This window comes from Marmota flaviventris, chromosome 6 (genome assembly GCF_047511675.1).
Source record: "Marmota flaviventris isolate mMarFla1 chromosome 6, mMarFla1.hap1, whole genome shotgun sequence".
NCBI lineage: Eukaryota > Metazoa > Chordata > Mammalia > Rodentia > Sciuridae > Marmota > Marmota flaviventris.
In genome coordinates, this window is record NC_092503.1 from 110,555,511 (window position 1) to 110,582,109 (window position 26,599).

At 48.2% G+C, this 26,599-nt stretch overlaps 1 protein-coding gene across 9 annotated transcripts; it reads right to left on the reverse strand.

Annotated features, from left to right (window-relative positions):
• Positions 1-65: 65 nt before the first annotated feature.
• On the reverse strand, positions 66-26,561 carry Tjap1 (tight junction associated protein 1). 9 transcript variants are annotated; one of them, XM_071613364.1, is made up of 14 exons: positions 26,510-26,561; positions 25,929-26,043; positions 21,645-21,729; positions 14,984-15,113; positions 8,432-8,545; positions 7,781-7,878; positions 7,368-7,479; positions 6,627-6,752; positions 5,044-5,072; positions 4,093-4,254; positions 3,812-3,878; positions 2,721-2,828; positions 2,521-2,604; positions 66-1,804 (listed from the first exon to the last, which is right to left on the reverse strand). In XM_071613364.1, exons 8-14 carry the CDS (start codon positions 6,723-6,725, stop codon positions 707-709), a joined length of 1,647 nt encoding a protein of 548 aa, XP_071469465.1. In that variant the 5' UTR covers positions 6,726-6,752; positions 7,368-7,479; positions 7,781-7,878; positions 8,432-8,545; positions 14,984-15,113; positions 21,645-21,729; positions 25,929-26,043; positions 26,510-26,561; the 3' UTR covers positions 66-706. The 9 variants fall into 9 exon arrangements, with proteins under 9 accessions (XP_071469465.1, XP_027806263.1, XP_027806259.1 ...); XM_027950462.2 differs by lacking the exon at positions 7,368-7,479 and adding an exon at positions 8,113-8,202; XM_027950458.2 differs by lacking the exon at positions 7,368-7,479.
• Positions 26,562-26,599: the final 38 nt, after the last annotated feature.

Consider the following 26,599-nt stretch of genomic DNA (forward strand, 5'->3'; position numbering starts at 1 on the left):
TATGAAAATACTCAAGAATGGGGAGAAGAATGGGAGAGGAAAGGTCATTAAGGAAAATAAGGCCATACCAGTAAAATAATTTTATTTGCTTTTAAAATAGTCATCAATGTGAAATTTCCCAAAATTGGGAGTAACAGTCTAGAGCCAAGGTTAAGAATGGGGCCAGGCCTAACCCAGAACCCACTTTGAGGCCCCTAAAGCCCACCCTCCCTTCCAGAGGGAGGGAGGAAACATCTGAGGGGAGCCCTGAGTCAGTTGCTCCCTCATCCCTGGGCCCAGCTGAGCCAGGCCCCTTGAGGGCAGCAGCTTGTGCAGAGAAAAACTGGTGAGAATCAGAAATTAAGAGGTTAATAACCCCAGTAATACCCCCCAAAACAACCAAAGCTCATGAATATAAAAGGAGGATGGAAGATGAACACTGATGAGCGAGCCCCTGGGCTCCCCAGAACAGCCCAATTTGAGCTGGTTGACTGGAGGACAGCACTTGAGACCCAATTGCATGTTACCTTTGGAAAATAAACATTCCAAGAAAAGGAAAAAAAAATCATGAATGAGGCAAGCTGGTGCCAGTGTCAATGCAGCTGAAAGGCCTAGTGTGGCCTCTCTTTCACACAGGGAACAGAGCTGTGCAGGTGTGGGAAGGAAGAGCTCAAGCGCCTAGGCCTTCTGCAGGCCCAGTGCGACATCAGCAGGAAAGCAAGTGGGCCTAGCTGAGCAGGGTGCCCTGCTCTTGGGCCTGGGTCAGGCTGTCTTTGCGGTGAAGATGGTGCACCCCCATCCTCTTGGGACTGCGCTGTGGGCGGCTAGAGCTGGTGAGAGGCCAGGCCCTGCCCTCAGTATGGTAAGTGCCAGGCCCTTCTGTCCCCCTACCACCAGGCAGCAGGCTCTGACGCTCTTCTTCAGGGCTGATGGGCAGGTTCAACTCTTCTTCCTCCTCCTCCCTGGGAAAACCAGAGTCAGGTTCTGTTGGCAGCAAAAGCCCACTCTCATCAGGTAGGGAAGAAGGTGCTGGAACCACCTCATCTCTGTCAGCAGGGTTAAGGGCAAAATGGCGCTGCAGTTCAGGGAGTGCATCGCGCCCAAAGGCTGTGCGCTGGACCACAGCAGCAGGTGGTGGAGTGCGGTCCACAAATGCACGCTGCCAGCTGGCTAGCAGGTCCTCTTCAGAGCTGGCTGAGCTGGCAGGGGTGCTGAGTGTTGGGGGTGCTGGGTTGGGTTGGTGGTGGGGTGAGGCCTGGGCCGAGACAGGGCTGCTGGGTAGAGGGCTAGGGCGGGCCCGTTCACTCCCCTCCTCCACCAGACTCAGGGAGATGGCCTGGCGGGTAGCATAAGTGCAGTTGGGCAGGGGACTGTTACGAGGGATCCGAACCTTATCTTCAGAGAACTCTATTACCTTGCGGCCAGGATACAGTGGGTGTGGTGGAGATGGGGTGGGGTATGGACTCAGCTTCTCGATGGCTGGCAAGGGTAGCTCTTCCTCTGGGGAGCCTCCTGTAGTACCCAGAGAATGGCATTCTCCATTGGGTTGCAGGGTGGGACTGCCAGGGGCTGGAGGACTAGCTGGGTCACCAGGAGCACCCCCACTCATGTCCACATGCACAAAGACATCCTCAGCCAAGGGGTGCCCAGTACTGCCTGACTGTGCTGAATTGAGCAGTAAAGACTCTGGCTTCTCCAACACCCGGGCAATGACTGAAGTAGGCACCACAGCTCCTGGTGCCAGGCTAGGAGCAGGGCCTGGGCTGGCAGCCTCTTGACCACTGTGCAGATGTTTCCGAACCATGTCCTGTAGCTCACAAGGCAGCTGGGATAAAGGAGCAGAAAAAGGAAGAGAGATGTGAATGATTCCAACTGAAAACAGCTTGACTCTGCAAAACTAATGGCTACCACATATAGTACCACTGTGTACTGTTTACTTTCTGCTGAATAACATCATTTCATAGATAAATAGGCTCAGTCGGTGTAAAATAACTTGAAACTTTTGATTAACACAGCCAGAATTTGAATCCAGATCTACTGCTGAGACCTGTGTACTCTCAAATTTCTATCTCCCCTACCTCAGCAGTGGCTTCTATCCAAATCAGACTTCTGTTTGGAGAATCTACAGATCAGTACCCCTACAAATACCTCTATTTTTGCAGGCTGCATTGACCTTGGACCTGAGGCCCTTGGGTCTACAGTTTGCCTCCTGAGGTGATGGGATCATATGGGCCTAATCCTTTCTCAATACTCATGGCCAATACCTCTGGCCATCCCCTCTTTCCTGCAAAGTGTCCTCAAACTGAGTCTCTTGTCTCTGATTATAAAAATAACAGGGCTAGCCCCAGCACTATCAATGAGCAATAACATGGGGGACACCAGCAAGGCTGACTGGCTTGAGGGGCAACATGGAGGCAAGTAGGCAAAACAGAAAGGAGGAGCTAAATGAAGGAGGATGAAGACAGGTGCAGAAACTTGAGTGTAAGGGGTCCTAAAAAGGCTGGAATGGCACCGGTCAAGCAAGGGGTATGCTCAACTCACATCGGCGAACTTGTGGTTACGGAAGTGCGACTTGTTGCACTTGAGGAGCTGCACAGCCAGGTTGCAGTCCAGCCGGTACCGTTCCTACAGACACGGATGTGCTTCAGATCCCAGCCTGGCCCTGCTCAGGGAGCAGGGCTAGCCAGGACAGACCCCACCACTGTCAGGAAAGGCCCTCCGAGCAGGTGCAGTATACGTACATTGAGCTCCTCTAGCTTGTTGATGGTGTTCTTGGCATCCAGCAGCTTGTTGGTCAGCTCCACGATCTCCCAGTCGAGTGTCTTCCTATCCATCTCAGCCTTCTTAATCTGAGGCACAGACTTGTGGTAAACCCAATCCAGACCCCACTGGCCCTTCCTCCCCTCCACCACCTCCCAGCCCAGAGATATGAGGCCACAGGTGCCAGGACAGCCACGGCAGACAGAGCAGACAAATGATGGACAGACAGAAGGAGACTGGGCACCTCTCTCCTGCTCTCTGGAGTGGCTGTTGGTGGGGCCATGTGGGCCCAGGACAGAGGCAGTGTAAGAACTGTCCATTCACTGAGGGAGTTTGGGGGCCTCTAGGCACTAGTCAAGGCAGTTGGTACCTCAGAGACTAACTGCCACCTGTGTGCAGCATTTCCAGGACAGGACTAGGAAGAGGGAGTGGGGCTGGGTGACAGCTGAGATGCCTGTGAGATTAGATGATTGGGGAGGAAAGGAGTTGCAGGTTCAAAAGTAGCCTTCTGATCTTCAGTTCATGGACTGGATCTATAGCCTCCCCTCCCATCAAACAGCTGGGCCTACTGTCACTGCAGCCAGGAAGTATTCCATGGTGACATCAGTATCTGCCAGAGCCAAGGGCAGAAGCCCCAGCCCTCTTCCAGGAGGGAGGCACTGATTACCAAATGAGCCTCACATAGGGAGAGGCAAGAGGTAGGTGCCCTAGTGGGGTAGAGTGAAATAGCCAGGACCCCCCAATCCCAAAATTCGGCTAAGGAGGCCAGGGTAAGGGAAAAAACACACAAACTCAGACGCAACTGCAAAAATCCAGCTGTGGCTAAGAGAGGCCTGAGAGGAGAATGCAGCAGCAACGGTGGCAGCATGAGGGGGAGACGAGGAGAGAAGAGAAACAGTGTGAGCATTAAGACAGTCCCCACGTGCATAGCACACTGCGGTTCCCTCCCCACCACTGCCCCACTTCCATCCCTCCTAAATCCCAGGGCAGAATGGCATTTTCCTGGCAAGTCCTGGCCCCCTGCTACACTGTGAGCACAGTGCTAACCAAATCACCCTCCTAGACACGTTACCAGTGTATGCAACTTGTCCTCCAGCTCCTGGTTGGTCCGCTGGGAAGCCGTATAACTGTTCTGCAGCCTGAAGAGGAATACAAGGCAGACACCTGGTCAAGATCGAATTTTTCAGGCCCTACTCAGCTCCTCCTCCACTTAGATCGTGGGCAAATCAATTTCCTAGAACCTCTCCCAGAACATCAGTTTTCTAATCAGAATCAGGTCATCTCTGAGGCCTCTTCCAGCTAACATCCTGTGAACACAAAAACGCTCATTTGCCTCTGGCCCCTGGATCACACCTGCGGAATTTGTCCTTAAACTTGTCCAGCTCCTCGCGGCTCTGGCCTAGCTCCAGCTCCAGGCAGTCTTGCCCAATTTCCAGCTCACGCTCCAGGGCTTCAGTGCGTCTGGTGGCAGAGGCCAGACGCCGACGAAGCTCTTCATTCTCTTGCTGCAAAAGCCTAGGATGCAGGAAGATACAGAGGGGCCTCAGAGAGAGAAGAGCCAGTCCTGGAGTTTTGGGTGGAGCTCAAGAAAGAAGGCAAGGGATGATATGGGGACAGGCAACTGAAAGGAGGGGCGGACAACTGAAAGCAGAGGGATTCCTAGAGCTTCAGCTCAAGTTGAGGGCAGCAAGTTCCACAGGCCTGCTGGACCTGAGAACAGAACCTGAGTTGGATGGTAAGGGAGGGAGAGGGGATAGGAGGGGACACTCCACTCCTCCAACTATTACAGAAGAAAACCAGGAAAACAGGACAGAATTGGATGGGGCAGAGCTCCCAACCTGTCTCTTGTTACCACCTAAGCCAGCCAGCCAGCCACCAAACCCCCCAGCTCCAGTTTCCTCACTGCACAATCAGGCTTCTCCATTATTAATCCTGTGGAAATCCAGCCGAGCACTGCCCTCCTCTCCAGAGTTCTTGTGTGGCTATCAGAAAGGGCCATATGGGGGCAGCTGGCACAAGAGATCATTCTGTTCTCTCTGGACAGGACTTGGGGAGGGGCTGCTTGGCAAGAGCAGCCCCTTAGACCCATCCACCTCCTCATTCCAGGTTCTCTGGAATCCCACACAACAAAACTCCCTTTTCCTGAAAAAATATCCAGAACATCAACCGACATCCCAGAGTTCCTAAAACACCCCATTTACCTCTACTCCCCTAATCCAAGGAAAGTCTGACTGTATGAGTAGCCTAACCTGGAGCTAAGAAGGACAGTCAAGGCAGGCAGTATCACAGGCAGCAGATACTCACTTCATTCTCTCTGCATCAGTCAGGGGCTCCTGAACAAAAAAGAACATAAGCTTGAGGCTCAGCTCTGGACCATTGGCCTCCTAGATGGTCCCCTCTCTAAACAGCCCTGAAAAGGGCCATGTCTAAAGTCTAAAGACTCTCACAGAAGAGAGCTAAGGGCCTTCTAGAGATGAATGCAATCCAGTAATGCCCAGACAAGCCTAGATTACTCTCTCCTGTGCCAGCTAGAAGACTCTAGAACTCCTTCCAACCTTCACCCTTAATCCTAGAATAATTTTTCAAATGGATCCTGGTACCCATGCTACCTCTCCCCAGGAGGGAACCTCTCAGCTATCCACTGGGTTCTTCATGGGCCCTGTCTCCACATAAGCATGGCAGAGACCTTCCAGAGAAATGAATAAATCAGGCCAAACTACAGAAGAATTCTGAGTTTTACCAAAGTCTTCTCAGTCCTCTGTGGGGAAGATAAGGGCAAAATCAGGACCTTGAAGGCTCAGGAAGAATAAATGCATGGGTGAAGGAGAGCCTTTGGGCTAATCCTAAATGAGAGGATGTTTTTAACCTGTACCATCTTCCCCAAACCCCAATGGCTCAAGAGTCAGAGCTCGGGCAACTATATAGCACAGCAGGCAAAGGCTATGTACAGCAGGAAGGAAATGTGAAGGGCCTACTCCAAATGAACCTAACTCCAACAGAACTGTAGTTAGAGGCAAGAAAATGAGGTGGGTGGCTCAGATCATGGACTTTGGAGCCAATGACACCTGAATTTGACTCTGTTCCACTGCATACTGGTTATATAACCTTAACTTCACTAAGCCTTATTTCCCTCAACTTATAAGACTGGGGGATGCCCACCAGGTGGCACCTAGAATAATAGCTGGCATTTTTATCTAATACTCCCTGAACTGAAAGGGAAAAGCAATGGCATTTTGTACACTGGTGGGCCATGTGCACCATGTACATGTGCAGCATATATACCGATGCTCAGCGTCTGTTGAATTTCAAGTCCTTTAAACATGTTCCATGTGCTATGGAGGCAGGGCAGCAAGGACAGTTAACCACCACAACACTTGCCTCATCCTCTCAGGAGGCTTAACAAGGGAGGAGAGCTAACCTGGAGTATGCTGTTAACTATATGCCTTCCAAGAGCAGAGTCTAGACCTAACACAGTTCCTGGAAAGAAGTATATGTTTAACACATGAGCCAAACAAAATAAAGCTAGAGGAGGGGCCAGAATTCCTGGTGACAATAAAGAGCAGGTGCTCTGGTTGAATGGCTCTTCTCCACTAGAGGGCTAGAGAGTCTGGTGGGCTGCCTCTCGCAAGGAGAATAATACTGTATGGGAACACTCTTGCTAAGCTCTGATGGCTCTGGGGTTCCCTGGCATATGGACTATAGTCCCCCATAAGGCTGCATTTCCCATATGAGGACTGCTGCACTAGGAAACCCTAGGCCTGTATAATCAGCACTGCCACATGCTCAGCCCAACTCGGGAAACCAGTAGCTCAGACAGAAGTCAGCCGGACACCCAGCCTCAGGGACCTGCTCTTGCCAGCCAGGACTCAGGTACCAATCTTACTGACCTCCTGTTCCAGTCGGGACCCAGGAATTTCCAGCCGCAGCTCCCGATGCTCCGGCGGTGCCTTACGGTAGGGTTTCTTGGCAGGGGCTGCACTGGTCATTCTGGGAGGTGTGGGCTCCTCCACTTTCTGAGGAGAAGTCAGGAAGGAAAAGGTTCAAAAATGTGGTTAAGAGGTCTTTGGATTGAGAGGAAAAAATAATGATCAAAGGGGACATATATTGGTGCCAACATAGGCCTGGGCCATTGTTGGGGTCATTAGAAGGGCTGGACTTTGATGTGTTGGTCCCCATAAGTCAGGGCAGTGCTGGGGGATGGGGACTGGGTCCCATAGGGAACAGACAGGCAGGAAAGGCAGGGCCCAAATCCTGGACACCAGAACAAGTGGACCTTGCTGTAAGAGTGGGGTAGGAACTCAAGAACAGTCAACTGCTTTCCCTTGAAAGTGGAAGGGGCTGCAGAGGGAAAACTACTCTCTGTTTAAATGTTTCCTCAACTCTATACTGGGGCGGCTCTGAGCAGCACCAATTTCACAGGGTTGCTGTAGAGATTATCTAAGGCACTAAGAACAGTGCCCACCTGTTAAGAAATGCTCAGTAAATGCTTACTTTTTAGGGTTGGGGTTGTGCCTCAGCAGTAGAGCACTCACCCAGCAAGTGCAAGGCCCTGGGTTCGATTCTTAGCACCACACAAAAATAAATAAATAAATGTATATTAAAAAAATAACTTCAAAAAAAATGCTTACTTTTGGGGCTGGGGATGTGGCTCAAGCGATAGCGTGCTCGCCTGGCATGAGTGCGGCCCGGGTTCGATCCTCAGCACCACATTCAAAAAAAGATGTGGTGTCCGCCGAAAAACTAAAAAAAAACATTAAAAAAAATTCTCTAAAAAAAAAAAAAAAATGCTTACTTTTTAAAACATTGTAAGCAAACACAGGGTTTGAAGATGTTCACTCAACCCAGGCTCCTTGGTGGAGATCTCCAGGCTTGAGAGAGCTCCCTGGCCACTGCCACTGAAGGCCAAGCCCTTCTGGCCTTTCCACTCTCTTTTCACCAGCTTCCACCAAGACAGGACACCTGCCTACCTGCCTGCCCCCTCACCTACCAGCTCCCCTAGAAGAGATCCAAGTGAGGGACACAGGCCTCGTCAGGAACATACCGTCTGTTCGTCAGCAGCTCTCTCCGTTCTGCTGTCCAAGAGTTAGCCCTCGGTTCTCTGCATCCCACAACCCCTCCACTTCCTCTAGCCAAGAGCTCCTGAAACCAGAGAAGGGAAGAAAGTGGAAACCAGGTGTCAGCGCCTATCTGTCAGTGCCACAGGCCTGCTTGCCCAGTTCAGGACTTAGAAGGCCCCAGGGAAAGCCAGGCAAGGACATCAAACAGTGGTCTTGAGGGAGAAGTGGTAGAGGCAGATGATGACCGAGACACTGGGTTCCCTCCTTTCTCCAGACAAGACATCTCTCTTCACACAACTTCATGGTCCCAGCCTACCATGTGCCTGACTCTGGAATAGGATGGGTTCTGTCCTGTCCCTATCCCCACCTTGCAGCTGTCCTATTCATCTCCCAGGCCTCTCAGAGTCTGGAAACAAGAGATTTAGGGAACATAGGTTACAATCGATAACACAATGAAAAAGCCTAGCAGAGATACAAGATGGGCAGAGAAGATGCTGGAAAGGGAGTTCCTGAACTATTTCACAATGAACCTAAAGATCACTTCTGTGTAATGGTGGTCAACAGACTTGGCAATGAGGAAAGGTAGGTCCAAGAAATAAAATCTGAAAGGCAGTAATTTAGACAATTTTGCTCACCTTCTTCCCCTGAGGACATCTGGCAAATATCTGGAGACACTTTTGGTTGTCAAAATCTGGAGGGCTGGGGTTGTGGCTCAGTGGTAGAGCGCTCACCTAGCACGTGCAAGGCTCCTCAGCACCACATAAAAATAAACAAATAAAATAAAGATATTGTGTCCAACTAAAAAATTAAAACTGATGGAGGTGTGTACTACTGGCACCTAGTGGGTGGAGGTCAGGGATGCTGCTAATCATCCCACAATGCACAGGACACCCCAACAAAGCATTATCAACAGCAAGGGTCGGCAGTGCTCAGGTTGAGAAACACTGCTACAGAAAACCCCAGCAGGGAAGCTGAGACCTCTAGTTCCAGGCTCAGAGCTACTCTGGCACACTGTGGATCTCTGGCTAACTCCCTTCCTCAATGTATAAACCTGCTCTGCATCTACGCCGATGTGGCTCCACAAAGTGACCTGTGAGGTCCCCTCCAGGTTTTGTGGTTCCAAGATCTACCCAGTGCCCTTCCTGGCTCCCATCTGTAATAAACTAGGCTACAGCATGGGGGCAGCAGCCACCACAGTGATCCATGGAGGTAGTAACCTTAGGTGGCCTTCTGGGCATAAAAAACAATCTCTTCCCACCCCCATCAACCTAAACAGAGCTGGGGGCAGAGGGAAGCCTTGCAGGCTAAAGCATGTGTTCCTACTGTCAGGACATGTCCTGGCCAGGACTCCAACAGGGCCTGGGGCAGGAAGAATGGGGTGGGGGCAGGGAGGGCGGGAAAGCAGTAGTCTCTCTTCTGTCTGGTCCCTGGTCTGGGGTTTTGGGGGGAGCTGGGGTGTGGCAGCACAGGCACGAGCCACCAGCCTCCACCCCTCTTATGAGAGGCAAAAACGTGTCCCCACAGGGTATAGGCAGCATGCTCTGTTGGGCTGACTCCCTACACAGGAATCCAGGCGGGCCTGAAAGGACAGTACATTCCTGGAGTGTGGGGGAGCAAACAAGTCACTGCCACATGTGCCCTGAGGCTGCCCCTCCAGAAGCCCTGGAGTTTGGGCTCCCATGGCCTGAGGAGAAGCCCACAAAGTACCAAAGCAGCCTGAATACCTGGACCCTGATACTCAGTGGATATATGTGTGGATGTGCATACCGAGTTGGAAAACGAAAGGGCCAGGGACACAAGAATAAGACAGGCAGTTGAGAGCTTATAGAAACCCAAGGTAGTGGAGCTGGGGTTGTGGCTCATTGGTAGAGTGCTTGCCTAGCATGCACAAGGCACTGGGTTCGATCCTCAGTACCACATAAATGTAAAATAAAGATACTGTGTCCACCTAAAACTTAAGAATAAATATTTAGAAAAGAAAGAAATAAACCCAATGTAGTAGGGCTGGGATTACAGCTCAGTGGTACAGCACTTGCCTAGCAAGTGTGAGGCCCGGGGTTCGATTCTCAGCACTACTTATAAATAAATGAATAAAACAAAGATCCATCAACAACTAAAAAAAAATATGTATTTTAAAAATTAAAAAAGAAAAAGAAACCCAGTGGAAGGCTCCCAGAAGTTAGTCTCTATATCTCCCTCCTTTCCAGAGGAACTAGGTCGCTACATTCTTCCCCCTTTCCTCCTTGGTCAGCTAAGGTGCCCCTTTCACCTGACATGCTCCTCCTTTCTCTATTCTCAGCCTCTTCTTTACTTTCCTATCCTTATTCCTGCCAAGGCTCACGCTATCCTCTAGGTACCAGAACACTTGTGTGAATGGTGGAGTGGGAGTGGGGGCAGGGAGGACATGGATATGCCCAGGTACCTGATAACCTTACCTGCAGGCAGAGCTGCCTCACTGCAGGCCCCACACATAATATAGTTCATCCCACCTCAGACCTTAAGATCCTCCTCCCAGCTAAGCACACATTTATTTCTATGGCTTCTCTAGCTAGGAACATCTAGCTTGCTGAATAGAGAACAGTGTGGGTACAGCTGGCAGTGAGATGGGCAGTAAATGCAGACAGGGAGTCTGGGGGTGCAGGGTGTGGTGAGAGGTTGTTTTCTCCTAGCCAGGGCCTACTCTCATCAAACATGCCACAGTCACAGGATGGGGAACACTCCTAACCAAGGAAGCAGAAAGTAATGCTCATGGGAAAGACAATATACTGGGGCACCTGCAGTATTCTCCAACCCAAGTCCACCAGGGAGATCTGTGCCACTCCCTGCCCCCTGTCCATAAATACCAGGGCATGTTGGGACACCAGGCCCTAGCTCTAACTCCTAAAATCTGCTAAGTGCCTCAGATCCAGTCAACAAGAGGCTCATAATTCCGGCACAGAAAAGGAACACAAAGGGCCAGGCAGCCCACTCTTCTAGACTGAAGAACAGACCCAAGGAAGAGTGAGAAACAGCTGGAAACCAGGTTTCCCCAAGATGAGAAAAGACAAAAGGGATGAACTGGTGGCATTGGAATAGTACCACCAGGAAGACTCCACTAGCCACATCTCCTTCATCCAAAAGTTTCCCAGGTTGCTCTGGAGTATTTCAGCCTGAGGAGGACTCCCAATCCTGTGCTGAGGTCTCCAGGGAAAGCAGCAGGACAAACTAAGAATGGGCCACGGGCTGGGACAAGCAAGCTGCAGCCAAATGTAGCTTCTGGGGCCTCTTGGCCTCTAGGTGCTGAGTGGGGCTCCAGGGTGCCACCAAAAAAAAAAAAAAAAAAACGGTCTTCTAGAAGGTCTGGCAATAAATAGGGAAGCGTCCCTCTCCCATGCCCATCCAACTCACCTGAGTCTCAGGGAATTGGGGCAGATGACCCAGGATGTGAGGTTACCAAGTTGTGCTGGGTCTCTATTATAATAGCTGTGCCCTCAGAGAAGGGCTGAGGCCTTTCCAGGTGGGAACCCTGGGTGACTGGATCTGGCTTGGGGCACCTTCAGATCGACCTGCCAGCACTGTTGATGGAGACACCCAGGGTAGCAGCCACCCCTCCCCATCCCCTGAAGGTGAAGTGAGCCGAAAAGGGGCTCTCCTAGTCCCTCACCACCCCTACTCCACCCTTCCTCAGCTCCACCTCCTTCCTCTGCTTCATGGCACTCATTTTTCACTTAACTCAAAAATCAGTTCGGAAGGAGAGAGTATCTCATATCTGCTGGGGCCAGGGCAAGGGGTGGGGGTGATAGCTTCCTAATTGCCATGTTGCAATCTGCCGCCTGTTGCCGCCTGCCCCGTATTAAATACCTTTTCCCTGATTACAGCCCATGGGGCACGATTAGTTGCCTTCAGAGAACAAAGTCGACTTTCATTAGAAATGGGACTCAGCATGCACAGGAACCTGCACTCTGAACCCACTGAACAGCTGAGCAGAGTACAGAGATAGATGGAAGGCATAATCTGTACCAGAAGCTGGCTGAGCAGTGTTCTTTACTCAAAGGACAAAAAAGTGTGCCAAGCTTCATCTAGCCAGACGGGATTCACACCTGCCCCCTTCTGTGGATATGTGCATATGACTGGGGCTTCCATTGCAGCCAGAGATGGCTACCGCTGGAGTTGGAGTGGGATAAGAGAAAAACCTCTCAGAATCCTGATTCTTTCCAAACCCCTATCCTTACTACTCCTCCCAGCAAACATCCTCTCAGGAGGCAACAGGAAAAAGGTTCAAGCACAAGAGGCACATGGATGCTCTCCCACTCCCTCTGCGGTCCTTTCTGGGATCTGCCCAAGGCCTAGCAAAGTACAGGAGAGGAAGGAGGTCTGAGTATGCGGCTGCAGTCTGCCCACTGAGGTCTCAGAGGCCACCTCTACAGTGGCCCAGGAGAGGGAGACAGGAACAAATCCACAATGGATGTGGCTTTTTAGATTTTCAACCTTCCCTCTTCAAACATCTCCAGCTCCCCCAGAACATCTCTGCACTACCACACTGCATAACTCCACTGACCCAGGATCAGCTGCCCCACAGGGACCGACTGGCTCCCTACTACCCACGTCACCAGCCCCTCCTTTAAGATATTATGCCCCAACAGTTTATCTGGGCTCAGAGCATTTCTGAATCTACTGATAAGCCTTTCTGCTCACAGATATCAATAATTCAAGCAAGCAAAGGGTCAATGAACCCAATCTTCTGACTCAGGGAAAATCACTAGAACTCTTCTTCAAAAATCACTAGAACTCTTCTTCATAATTCAAATAAGGTACAACGTAGGCTAGTAATTACTACTGCTTTTGAAATGAAAGGAAAAGCAGCCTCATTGCAGAACTTGCTGGGTATGCTGTGTGTTGCCTATTCCCTCCAAACCAGCAAGAGATAAATAAACCACATAAGCCCTTCCAAAATCCCCTCATCAAACACTAAAACACAACTAGTCCAATCACACAGAGAATGGGGCCAACTCAGGAACTGCTCTGAGTCTTAAGCTTTGATGTGGAGTGGGAGGTGCACACCTTTGTGGGGTAGGATAACCCTTCCCACAAAAGCCTGGCTGCTTCTTGAGCCTCTGAAATTCAAGCTCTGCCTCCAACTGAAGTCCAAAAAACAAACCACCATCTTGCAAGGGCCAGCCCTGTGATCAAGTGACCCAACAGTGGTCTGTGGATTGCTTATGAAGATTGCCACCATCCTGTGCCACAATATAGTCCCTCTCCACCCTGACTGCCTGTATAAGAGGCAGAACAGTTCCCCCAGCATGGCAAGCTGATCCTAGGAAAGCTGGGTTCAGCCATCTCCAGTCTCCCCCTGGTGCCCCTCCCACTTGCCACCAGCCCCCAGTTTCCGGCCTGCAGCTGTTCCTAAGATACATGAGCAAAGCCCTCAGCAATCCTGGGCACGTGGCAGGCAGGCAGCCAACAGTTCATGGGGTGGGGCCTGGGCAGAGGTTCTGCTCAGGTTAGATGAGTAGGATGGAAGATGCCAGTCTGTGCCCAGACCAGCTCTTCTGCTCCTCCAACAACTATGCCTACCACCCCTCTGGGCAAGTACAACCTCACCCTCTTGGGACCAGCTGCCTGCAGTCCTTTCCTGGCTCTCTGCCTACTCTAAAGTGAACAGACTGACAAGGTTTTGAAAGCCAAAGGACAGTAATCATTCTGCCCCGAGAATAATCCTGAGGATTCAGCACTAGTGCTAGTGAACTGTGAAAGCTCATCTGGCTCCCCACCTGAGCAAACACCTCTAGTCTATCTACCTGACCCTCAGCTAAGCACACACTTAATAGGAACAAAACAGTTAAAGGCTTGATGATGGTCCAAGCTCCCCACAATAAAGGGAGAACCAAAAAGTCCCTGAGTTCACAGCCAGCAGCTGACATTATTCTCAATGCCTTTTCTGTATGAATGTCCCTAAACCAGGCCCCACTAGAATCACTAAAGCTCTTTTCATAATTCAAAGAAGGTACAACTCCAGGTCTTTTCTGCTTTCCTGATCACAGGTAGGCCCAAAATCCCTCCAGCTTGCTAAAAAAAAAAATTCCCTGCACCCCTTCCATTTATACACAACCACCCCAAGCTATTAGTCAGGTCCCTGCCTTCTCCCTCCCAGCCCAACAGGAACAGAGTCCATCTCAGGGGCCTGAGAGTCTCCAGCTCCCCTGGCCAGCCTGCCCAGCACTACACTGCCTCCAGAGCCTAGAAACAGTCTTTCTAAAGAGCTGTACAGATCAGCAGAAAGCACCACGCAGCTGGCCTTCCCGATATCTCCAGAATCCTCTTTCCCTCTCAAGCCTGGAGGAAGAAAGGCTCCCAAGGGTGGAAGCCTCTCTATGCCAGTCAGCACTCACCAATCTCCCACTGAGGCCAGGACCTTTTCTGGGCACAATGTGGAGTCCAAAGCCAAGTCTTGCCTCTCTGGCTGAGGCGCCCTTCTCAGCACTTCTCGGCTAAAGTCCACCTGAAGTTCCAAATGTGGAAGTAGGCAGGGGCCCCAACTCTACCAGCTCCACCTCCCAGAGTGACAGTCGCCAATGGGAGTTATATCTCAGACAGGTACCTGGTTCTGGGTTCCAGCTTTCAGTTAAAGTAGCTTTTATTTTCTGCCCAGGGACATTCCCAGTGCCCCGGCAACATTCTACTCAACCTCTCCACCCAGAAGAGAACCTGGCAGTTGATCCTAACTTCTTATCCTACTATGAGAGTAATGGAGACACTCTCCAACCTTCTGCTCTTGACAAAAGGAGGAAATGCTTGGTCTAAAGAAAAATATCGTTCCATCTAGCTTCAGCTGTACATGATGCATGAGCAGCAGAAGCAGCATGGTAACCAGGGGATACCTCAAACTCTGCGGTGCTAAAAGCATAGACTGAATGGAAATTCCATCCAATTCTGTTTTGAAAGAGAACCGAGGAGCACAGTACTGAGGGGAGTGGGAAAGGGGTGCTGAAGAGTCCAGCAGCAGGCTGGCAGATGGGCAGGTGATATATACAGGACAGCTCACTGTCCTGGCCATGAAAGGGGGCACATCCCCACCCACAGCTGGGAGATTGGGAGATGACACCAAATAAGCTAAGGAGAGGAGGCAGTTAGGTTGGGGAAAGAATGGAGGAGAGACACTGCTAGTGATACCCCAGGGTGGGTTAGCTGGCCAGGGTTAGACTCACAGGGTTAGTGTCTTCTCCCCAACCAGCCAGCTCTCCTGGTTATTGCTGTTAGTGACAGACTCATGGCAGACGCCCTCCAGGCACTCCATATAAACAGACAGCTTGGTTTGTGAGCAGCCCAACTCCGGAGCTGCAAAGAGAGAGCAAAGGAAGGGCCAAGCTGTGGGATGCCCGCAGGTGCACACAGCACTCTCCAGTGTACTGCAGAACCACCTCTGGATTCACTACCTGACCCTTCAGAGCTTTGTGCCACCCAGAAAGGAAGCCAGGTAAACCAGGGAGTCCAGCTCGCTGAGCCAGGCAACAAGCTTCTGATTGTTCAAAAGAAAGAAAAAAGCCAGGCACTGTGGTGCACTCCTGTAATACCAGCAATTCAGGAGGCAGAGACAGAAGGAACACAAGTTGGAGGCCAGCCTCAGCAACATACCAAGTGACCCTGCCACAAAATAAAAAATAACAACGGCTAGGACGGAGCTCAGTGGTAGAGCACCCCCAAATTTTTAAAAATAAAAAATAGAAAGAGAAGACATCTGTTATGGAAGAGAACACAGTTCCCAGTCTCTCTATTCCCTAGTCGCTGATGCCAGGCTGCACTAGGACTCTGAATACTGGGTCATAAGAACAAAGCCCCCACAGCTGCAGCTGCCACCCGTCTCATGCCTGTGCCAGCACAGTGCATCCCACTACCTCCCACAGGCTCTGAGGGAAGGGGCTAGGAGAGAACCAGCTGAGGACCAGAGGCTGTGACAAGAGCTATATGGGAAAGCACAGCACAATGGAGTAGTGTGTGACCCAGCCTAGAGCAGGGTCAGTCAAAGGAAGGGGTGGCACACTGCCACTTAACAGTTTCTGAGAGGGCCAGGGGGATGGCACTTCCCAGGCAACCATCCTGCAGAGCAAGATGAAGGCTACTGCCAGGCTCCCCAGACTCCAATAGGGGCTATTCTCCCCTCTCAGAAGGAGTAATGCAGAGGGTGGCTAGTCTGCCCAACACAGCAAGCTGGAGAACAGTAGCAACTCTTTCCTTAAGATTCCAGAGGCACCAGGAAGAAAGTGACACACATCCCAGTTTAGAAAACGCAAGGCAAATGCCTCCACAGCAGTGGAGTCCTACAGGATATGTCCTCTGGGGCAACAGGACAGGAAATGTACAGCACACATTCCTGCAAACACAAGGAAAGCCAGGAAAGGGGTTCTCTTCCCTATTCTAGGAAACCCTGTAGGCTCTGTGATGACGCTGGTGAAAAGGGAAGACTAGTTACCACCCCAACCCCATGCATGGGCCTGTCCTTCTCCCAAGCCCAGGGTCAAGATTCATGAAGGCAGGAAAATCCTCTAATAGGCTCTTCAACTGCCCACCTGTGGGAGGCCAACCTTACGGGTGACTGAGTTACACTCCCCAGCTGGGTGCTGAGGCACTCAGTCACAGAAATGGGTGTGTCTTGCTACAGCCCCATGGGTGAAGCTATGCTCACCTGTTCATTTGTAATATAACCCCTTGCCCTGTTTAGGATAGAATCTTCCATGGAAGTGCCTTGTGTGTGTCCCCTCCTCTTACTGTGCCCCTGGGTGTGGCCTACCCAGGTGTCAGTCAACCTGCTGACAGTGGACATCATGAAGATAGACTCAGCCCCTGAAACCTGATCCCTTGCCTCATTTGAATAGCTTCTCCTCAATAAAAGGGGTCAGCGTGCTCTCGCGTGCTCTCTCTCTTTCTGCAGACCCTTAAGGTCAGAGGAGCCGTCACAGCAACCCCAAAGAAAAAGGTATTTGTGTCTCTTGTGTGGTTATTTCGTGCAGCCCAGTTAGCCCAGTTTAACTAGAGTGATCCCTGAGCCTTTTAGTCGCAAGAACAGAAACCCGGCACCCACCAAGTGGGATCCCTGTATATGTTTAACTATAGTCCCAGAGCCCAAAATGACCAAGGTGTTACTTAGACAAGAGACAACCATCTATAGGATAGACACAACTCTTCTATAGGCCCTGACCATTTTCCTAGACTCATTAGAAAACCCATCTACTGACGGGCTGGGGATGTGGCTCAAGCGGTAGCGCGCTCGCCTGGCATGCGTGCGGCCCGGGTTCGATCCTCAGCACCACATACAAACAAAGATGTTGTGTCCGCCGAGAACTAAAATAAGTAAATATTAAAAAAAAAAAAGAAGTGAAGAAAGAGGAGGGCAAGTTGATTATTAAAAAAAGAAAACCCATCTACTGATAGGCGACCTTCAAAACCCTCACTCTGAAAAGATCTAAGAACTCTAAAAAAACACCAGTCAGACAAGGTTTGATTTCAAATGGTAGATGCAGCAAGTAACCTGGATAATTCAGTTTTAGAAGTCAGGGCCTCTTGCTACACTGAAACAGTAAAAGGGAGCCAGCCCTAGAAGACCCCCTATGCTAGGGAGGACACTCTACCAGGCTACCCAGAGGCTCCCACAGGGTCTAATCTACTCCTGGGCAACTTAAGAGAACAGAGCAGTGGAAGAACAGGATGCATTAGTACTGGGGTGTATTTGTTTTTAAAGGTGATAAGTGCTGAGGAATATCTAGAAGAATACAAAAATGACTAGAAACTTCTCAGTGATAAATGATGAATACTGGTTCCCTATCATTAGGGAAGGGGATTAGGAGCAGTGGGAACTAAAGGGAGGGTCTTATTTTTTAATTTTGTTTATTTTTCTGTAGGATTGGTATTTTTCTACAAGAGATATTTATTGTGTTTATGATGAAAAGCAACAGTCCCTAGACAGACAAAACTCCTCCATCTATACTACATTTTACCATTCTGGAAACAGTGTCACTTCCACTGTATTTCTATTGATTCTTACAGAACAGCTGGATTTCTCCCATTTCAGGTTCAGAGAAAACAAGTAGCTTGCCCAAAACAAGGGCAGGACTGGGACAGAATCCTGTCCTGTCTTTAATTCCACTGCAAAGCACAGAAAACTGACCTGTCCAGTCAGTTAGTATGCACTCTGCTGGCACAGGCATGAGTCAGCCACTGGCCAATTCTGCCCTCATTTGCAAGACCCTCAAAAGTTTTAAGGTTGAATTCCCCATCAGGCAGACTGAGATGGTACAGAGACCAGTGCTCAGAAACTCAAATATTAGCTCAGAGTTCCATCCTACTAATTAGCTGAGTGGAATACTAGGGCTTGGGAGGTCTACTCTGACTTCCCAGGAGGAAGACCCTCCCTTCTCAGGAGATAGTGCCAAGTTCCCTGATCCAGTTCACTGGAAGAGCACAGAAATTTCTCACAAAGAGGGGGCCACGTCCTTTACAGATTTTACTGTCATCTAGTAGACCGGTGGTACTTCTAAGATAGTAACCAACAATGCTGTCCCTTTCTAGTGCTCAGAGCCAGTCCAAGAGAAACTTGGTCCTTCTATTTATTTTATTTTATTGGTACTGGGGATTGAATCCAGGGGTGCTTTACCACTGAGCGACATTCCCAGTCCTTTTTAATTTTTATTTTGAGACTAAATTGTAGAGGTTAGCCTTGAACTTATGATCCTCCTGCCAGTCTCCTGAGTTGCTGGGATTACAGGTGTGTGCCACAATGCCTTAGCTAATGAGATCCAGTCCTTCTGAGGCCTAAATGCACACAACACAATCCAGTCAGGCTGGCTGATCCAACCTCCTCTCAGGTCTGCTTAACAAACAATGCAATTTATCACTCCCACCAAGACCTATCAGCAAAGCTATGCCACTATGCAATGCATACTCCCACACTGAGAGACAAAGGGTAGAGCCCAGGGGAAATTTCTTCACTTCACTTTTAGCTATTGGTTTCATCCTTTTGATTCAACTGGGCATTGATAAAAGTTGTAGTTATCCCCGTCCCCCCCACAAGCAGCCCCATCCCCCCCAAGCAGTGAGCACACCTAGTTGGGACTATCCATACAACTCAGCAGGTTGCCTTGGCACTGAAAGGCCTTAAAGAATAACAGAGGAGGCCAGCAAGACTTTTAGGAGATGTTAATTAAGGAAGAAAAACTACCTCCTCTTTTAACTCCTTCCTGCTGGCACAGGAGCCTTTTATTAGAAAATAAAAAGGCTAGAAGGAAAGAGAGTTGAATCCAAGCACCTGGCAGATCATTTAACCACATGAATTCAATGCTAGAAAATAATTAGTAACAATATTGTTAACACTATCACCTTTTGTTTATGCAAGACCTTCCTTCCTGACCTCAAAAGGCTTTGCCAGGGAGATCCTGTACACTTTAATCTCACCCAGGAGGATGGGCTGGGTCACACAGGATAGCTCGGCACTAGGACCTCAATGCTCAGCCTTCGATCAGCGATACGAAGCGTTGGATTCTATCTCAGCACCACATAAAAATATAAATAAATAAAATAAAGATATTGAGTCCAACTACAACTAAAAAAATATTAAAAAAAAAAAAAAAAAAAGTAGCAGCAGCAGCAGCAGCAGCTTCAGAGACAGATTTACACTACAATGAGGTAAGTGCTCTGTGATCACAGAGATGCACCCAGCTGGGGCAGGAGTTTAAGGACCAAACTAGAAAGCAGCCCTGTAGAGGACTCACATATCTTCCTCATCTCACTGCAAGCTCATACTGGAGTACTACCTGGCATTAATTATACAAATAAGAGGTCTAGTAGATACAGTGGCACATGCCTTTATAATCCCAGCTAGGAGAGAGGCTGAGGCAGGAGGATCTAAAATTCAAGGCCAACCTGGGCAACGTGGTAAGGGCTGGGAAAAGAAGATACTTAAGAAGTCTAAACCTCTGCAAACAAATTCCTTTGTTATTTGTTGGGGACTGCTGCCCTGAGGACTAGCCCAATCAACTACACTAGAAACTAAAAGGAAAAAAATGGATTGTGACTCTCAGTTACAAATCCTATTCTTGTGGAGAATCCGAGTTAAGCCTATTCATGACACAAGAAGACCATCAAAGCCATAAGAAAGTTGGGGCCAAGAAGCCTGGCTTCCTCAATGCCTGCATGTGTTCCATGAGTGTCACCTAATACTTTTCAATCCATAAAATATCAAGGAACATGGTCCGAAACACTCCATCCAGTCATCCACTGCATGCAGCTTTCGGTCTACTCAGTCTTATTTACATTATGAACACACATCTACCAGCCTTACTTGTACCCACTAGGAATTCAACCAGGTCTGCTCAGCTCCAAATCAGACTATCACACTGCTCATAGCACCTCCTGCACCAACTCCCCTACCCAGGATCAGGAGAGTTGCTACTCCACAGGAGGTTAGCCAAGTGAAAAACAAAGTGAACAGAGAACTTAGGACTCAATATGTTAAGTGCCAGAACAGAGTTCAAACCAAGTGCTGCTGGGAGTCAAGGAAAGGAAAACAAGGAAGGCTTCTCACTGGAGGAGGCAAAGGAGCTGGGTCTTAGCAGATGAGCAGTTTGAGACAGAAGGATTATGGACAAAGCAAGGTACACAGGCAAAGAGGAATAAAATAAATGATGGCCATAATAAGTTGGAGAGCAGTGAGAAATTTAGGGGCCCTGAAGCACAGAACAGATGAGGTGGAGTGGCAACACCTCAGATTAAAGGACTGCTCTTGGGCCAGAATGTAAAGAGCCTTTTGCATGCCAACATCAAGAATATGGACTTTAACTTAAATAAGGGAGAACCCACAGTATTTCTAAGGAAAGAGGGTTTTTTGTTTTGTTTTTTCAGAGGTACAGAAGTTTATTTAGAAAGTAGATATACATTCAAGGGAGAATACGGCTTATCTTCAGAAGGAAAAGCCAAGAATTTTTAATAGGAAAGGGTTTTTTTGGGGGGGAGGGGAACGGGAGGGGAGGTTGTACCAGGAATTGAATTCAGGGCCACTGAGCCATATCCCCAGCCCTATCTTGTATTTTATTTAGAGACAGGGTCTCACTGAGTTGCTTAGCCCCTCACCATTGCAGAGGCTGGCTTTGATTTTGCTATCCTCCTGCCTCAGACTCCTGAGCTGCTGGGATTACAGGCATTTGCCACTGCGCCCAGCCAGGAAAGTAATTTTGACAGCAGCATGAAAGACAGATTGGAGGGGGAAAAGAATGCCCACCACGTTTCAATCATTCTGCATGTACTACAATATTATAAAGTACCTATTAAATGCCCAGCATCATCCTAAATGCTAGAAATACAGTAGTAAATGAGACACAGTCACTGTCTAAGGGCACTTACAGTCTTGTGAGAGTCAGACAAGTAAACAGGCAAATAAGATATAGCAGTATTAGAAGCAAGTACAGAAGAGGAGCCTTAAAGGTAGGTTGGGTACTAAAGAAAATGTTTTAGTCAGCTTTTGTGTTGCTGACCAAAATTGTTCCTGACCTTAAAAGAACTACTTAAGAGGGGGGAAATTTTATTTGGGGCTCACAATTTCAGAAGCCTCAGTCCCCAGATGTCTGACTCCATTGCTCTGGGCCCAAGAGGAGGCAGCACATCACAGGGGAAGGGCAGAGCAGAGGGAAGTTGTTTCTCTCATGGCAGCAAAGAAGCAGGGAGAGGGGAAGGGGCCATAGGACAGATGTACCCTTCCAGGGCACCCCTCCAGTAACCCACCTTTGCCAGCCATTCCCATCTGCCTACAGTTATCACCCAGACAGCCCATTCAAACTAGGATGGGCTGATTAGGTTACAGTTCTCACAATTCAAACATCTTACCTCTGAATATTCCTGCATTAACAAGAGATTTGGGGGGACACCTCATATCGGAACCATAACAGGAAGACACATTTTAAACTGAGACCTAAAGGACAAAAAAAGGAAGGTTAACAGAGATTAGAGGTCAGGAAATGCAGACAGTAGCACCTGTGTGTGCAAGGGCCCAGAAACTAGAAATAACAAGCAAAGTTTAGAGAGCTGTTAAGAGGATGGATCCATGTAAGAAATGAAGGCTCAGCTGCAGAGATCCTTGGCACTTCAAATACAGTTCCAAGGAAGAAGTGAAGGAATCAGATTCAAAGATAATGCCTGAATGAGGGGCACTATGAGAAGAAATTGATTTACGCAAAAACAAAAATGGTATAAGGGGACAAGTGGCTCAAAATCCATCAGTCCCCATCCTGTAATTCAATTATTTGCTAAAATGTGACCTGAGTCCAGAAAGTCTGAAGACATCTACTAAAACACACAGTTATACTCTAGGAAGATAACACATTTCAGTATGCTGACTGCAGGACATTATTCTGGGATGCATGGTTTCTAAGTTAACAGAGAAAGGGAGCAAGACCAACAAGATACCACAACAAATAGAAAAATTTACTAGAAGGCTGGGCCAGAGTTCCCAGGGAAATCCCAAAGTCCTGGGCCCCCAACTCCCTTGAAATCAGGTTAGGACAACCAGAAACATGCCTACTCTGATAGCAGGGTAGAAAGTCATTTATTGAAGAAAAAGATGGGCCTGAGGGCATGTTAAGTAGACAGAACATGACTCAGAAGAACCGGTCTTAAATACAGGGCAAATGAAAACCAGTCAATCAAACCCTGGCACACCTCTGCCCCCAGTTTGCATGCAGCCTCCGCCTTGCTAAAGGGAAAGAGACTTGAGCACAACCAGGGCCATTATCAGACAACATAGGCTTCAGCAGAAGCACATCTGTTTTCCATTTCACCTTATGCTGAATGGAGGAAGCTGTTTAAAATGCCTCCTTTTTTTCTCCTGTGTAGGTTGCTATTTGCTATTTTTAAAAGAAAGACTATATCCAGACTGTCTATGAATTTAATATTATAGAACTGCTCTTATCAGTAATCAGTCAAAAATAAGCCTATGTTCACATCTATCTTATCACAGACACCCCCACCCGGCCTCCTTAAAGGCAATTTAGAGTGGATTTGAGTCTGTTCGCTCAACCCAGCCCAAGGTTTTCCAAAGGGCAGTCACCAAGTTGAATCATGAACAGAGAGCCCAGATTTTGCTAACACAGCAGAGCCACTGTCCCTGCACCAGTTATTATTTCTGAGAACAAGATGGCTGTGATGAAGAACTTGGACTTTCCCCCCACAAAATTTTAAATTAACCAAAAAAAAATTTCACTATAATATAGTTATACATCTAACCATCAATACAGTCAAAGAGGAACCAGGATATAATGAAACAAAAACAAAAACAAAAAAATACAAATTGGCATTAGGCATACTTAAAAGTCAACTTCACTAAGCAGGTTGCCCATAGTCCCAGTAGGAGGATGTTTAACCCAAGAGTTATTGGCTAGCTCGGCATCATAGCAAGACCCCATCTCAAAAAAAAAAAAAAGTAGCCTGGCACTGCTGGGCACTCCTGTAATCCCAGCAACTCTGGAGGATGAGGCAGGAGGATTAAAAATTCAAAGCCAGGGGCTGGGGATGTGGCTCAAGCGGTAGCACGCTCGCCTGGCATGCGCGTGTGGCCTGGGTTCGATCCTCAGCACCACATACAAACAAAGATGTTGTGTCCGCTGAAAACTAAAAAATAAATATTAAAAAATTCTCTCTCTCTCTCTCTCTTAAAAAAAAAAAAAAAAATTCAAAGCCAGCCTCAGCAACTCAGTGAGACCCTGATTCAAAAAAAAAAAAAAGGCCTTGGATATATCTCAATGGTTAAGTGCCCCCTGGGTCCAAGGTTCAATTCCCTGTACCAAAAAAAAAAAAAGATAATATCATACCAATCAAAATAAATAAATAAATAGTTCAATTGCTACAGCCAAATTGCCTGGGTTCAAATCTCAGCTCTGCCACTCATTAACTGGGTAACCTTGAGCAAATTCCTTAACTACTCTGTGCCTCCATTTTCTCATCTGTAAGACAGAGATAACAGTATCCACTTCTATGATTTATAAAAATTTGTTAAGACATGTAAAGTGTTCACAACAGTGCCAGACACACAGAATGTGCTTGATAAGCACCATTATTATCGCTCAGCTACAAAAAACAATTCCACAGCCTCATAGTTTCAAACAGGAAGTCACTGTCATTTTAACATCACTTTAAATAACTTAATAAGAATATTCTCGGGGCTGGGGATGTGGCTCAAGCGGTAGTGCGCTCGCCTGGCATGCGTGCGGCCCGGGTTCGATCCTCAGCACCAAGTACAAACAAAGATGTTGTGTCCGCCGATAATTAAAAAATAAATATTAAAATTCTAAAAAAAAAAAAAAAGAATATTCTCACTACACACACACAAAAAAAAAAAAAAAAAAATCTATACTATCCAAAAGCTGTGCCTCATCTCTCTAACATCAGGTTAGCAGCCCAAACTAGTACAGATCCTCCACAGAGACAGCAGGTTCAACCATGAAGTAAAAATTAGGATTTAGTTCTGACTATCATAACAATTAATGCTCATAAAGTATCAGGCACTGATACACTAATGCATTCACTTGTTTAATGCTCACAATGACCAATGAGGTAGGTACTCTTACCCTCCACATTGATCAGTGAGAATCTGAAGCACAGAGAACTATGCAATTAATAAAGGATATATAGCTAAAAATTGCTATTAGAATTTGAACTGCACACTCTGGTTCTAGAGACAGTTCTCTTTAAATCTTCACCACACTGTTCCAGCTGATAACAATTTCCAAGGAGGCATCTACAATTGCCTTCATAAAAAGAAGGTTCTCAGTTTTTTAGAAGTGGAAGTGCAAGTAACCATCATCAGTTCTGCATATACCTAAAGGTTTTGAAGTTGGCTTAGTAATTGCGATTTGTGGTGTTCTGAATAAAACTTTGGTGGAGAGTGGGCTGTGCAGAGAGCAAGAGATGGTTAGTGAGGAGTTCTAGATCAAACCAGACCAATTGTGAAGCAGAAGCTGGTCCTGAAGCAGGCTCCACTAAAAAGCCCACGCCGTGAGATAACTATAGGGCACCAATCTCCAACACCAAATCCTGTATCTCTCAGGTCATGTTTATTTCAGCTAGTAAAACTGAATTTTTTTCTTTTCTTTTCCTTTTTTTTTTTTTTTAATTTGATGGAGATAATACAAAGAAAAGGAAAACTACTAGAAAGGGCAAGCTCCACAATCCGTTCCTTCCTTTACTTCACTAGTCCACCTGTAAAGCAAACCTCAAGGCATTTCGGGATAGAGACCAAGGTGATAAAATTCCCAGAACTTGACACAGTGCAGTTTGACCCCTTACCATAAGCTCATCTGGGTTTCTTTTCCCTACTTCCAAACTGCCTTTCCCTCATCTCTAACAACACTCCCACCAATCCACTTCCCAAGGAATACAAATAACCCCTTCTTACCACAAGTGCAAAAGTAACATGTAGCAAGAATGAATTCAGGCCTGGCATGGTGGGGCATACCTGTAACCCTAGCAGCTCAGGAGGCTGCAGTAGGAGGATCACGAGTTCAAAGCCAGCCTCAGCAACTTAGCAACAAGGCCCTAAGCAACTCAGTAAGATCCTGTCTCTAAATAAAATACAAAAAAAAAGGACTGGGGACATGGCTCAGTAGTTAAGTGTCCCTGGGTTCAATCCCTGGTTTAAAAAAAAAAAGAATGAATTCAGGACCTGGCAACAGCAGGTACCTAAATGGTCAGTGAACAACATCAGTTGCTCCCCACCATCTGTTACCCACAAATCATTTCCAGGCAGAACGTCAAATTTAAGGTATTATGGGAAAACAGAAGAAGAAACTGCTCGTGTAGGAAACTGCTTGTGACAGGGATGTGTTACAATACTTTCAGCTTGTTCTTTAGGTCCTTGTCCAGATTTCCTCGCACAGATGAAGGCACTCAGGCTCAAGTCTACACCAACTCTCAAAAGGCAACCTGTGATCTAAGCAAAACACTAACTTAGGGACCACACACAAAGAACAATCTCTATAGAAGAGCAACCCTCTCAGATTAAATGATTCCCAGCATAACTCCAAGCCCATGGATCCTCTCCCAGAGAGTGTATCAGCCAGAAACTATCACTGGAGGACACCTTACCCGCTCTGGGATTGGGCTGGGGCAAGTCCCTACCTCTTCTTCTTTCCAAGCAGGCACTGTGATTTCTTCCAGTCCCTGGGGACCCTCAGTCTTCAGCTGAAATTGGGGCAGATGCTGCTACAGGAGCTGTGGAAAGGCTGATCTAAGCCTGGAAAAGGTCATTCGACTGACTTTAGTTCCCTCCTTAGCAAACTGTCCAGCATTCTCAAGAACTCTCTTCCACCCTTCTGCACTATTCCCCCTTTACTAGGAAGAAATCTTTCCCCTCCCACTGGCCTGGTACAGTCAGGCCTCGAGCCCATGCTCCAGGCTTCTTTATGCTCGATTAAGAAATTATCTTCCAGTTCTTGACTCTGTTCCCCATGACCTGAACCACACGTATTTCTGGCTCCTCCGCCCCAAACCCCTCCCTTAGGGCTGCCTCTGGATTCTAGGCCCCCCTCCCATCCGCCCCATCTCCTTTTTTTCCTCCACCTCCAATCTTCCTCCATTCCATCTCCTCTTCCCCAGCCCGGATTTAGTCCCTTTTCTGTCACTACTCCATGCTGGGGTCCTGCGTTATCCCGCTTCAACTCTAGCCTCCCGGGCCCGACTAGTCTAATCCCACAACAAACTTTCCGCCGCTGCCCGCTGCATTCAAGCCGCCATCTTGCCGCGGGGCAAGCCGGGTAGTGGCCAGGGCAGCGGGAATCCCCACGCACTAG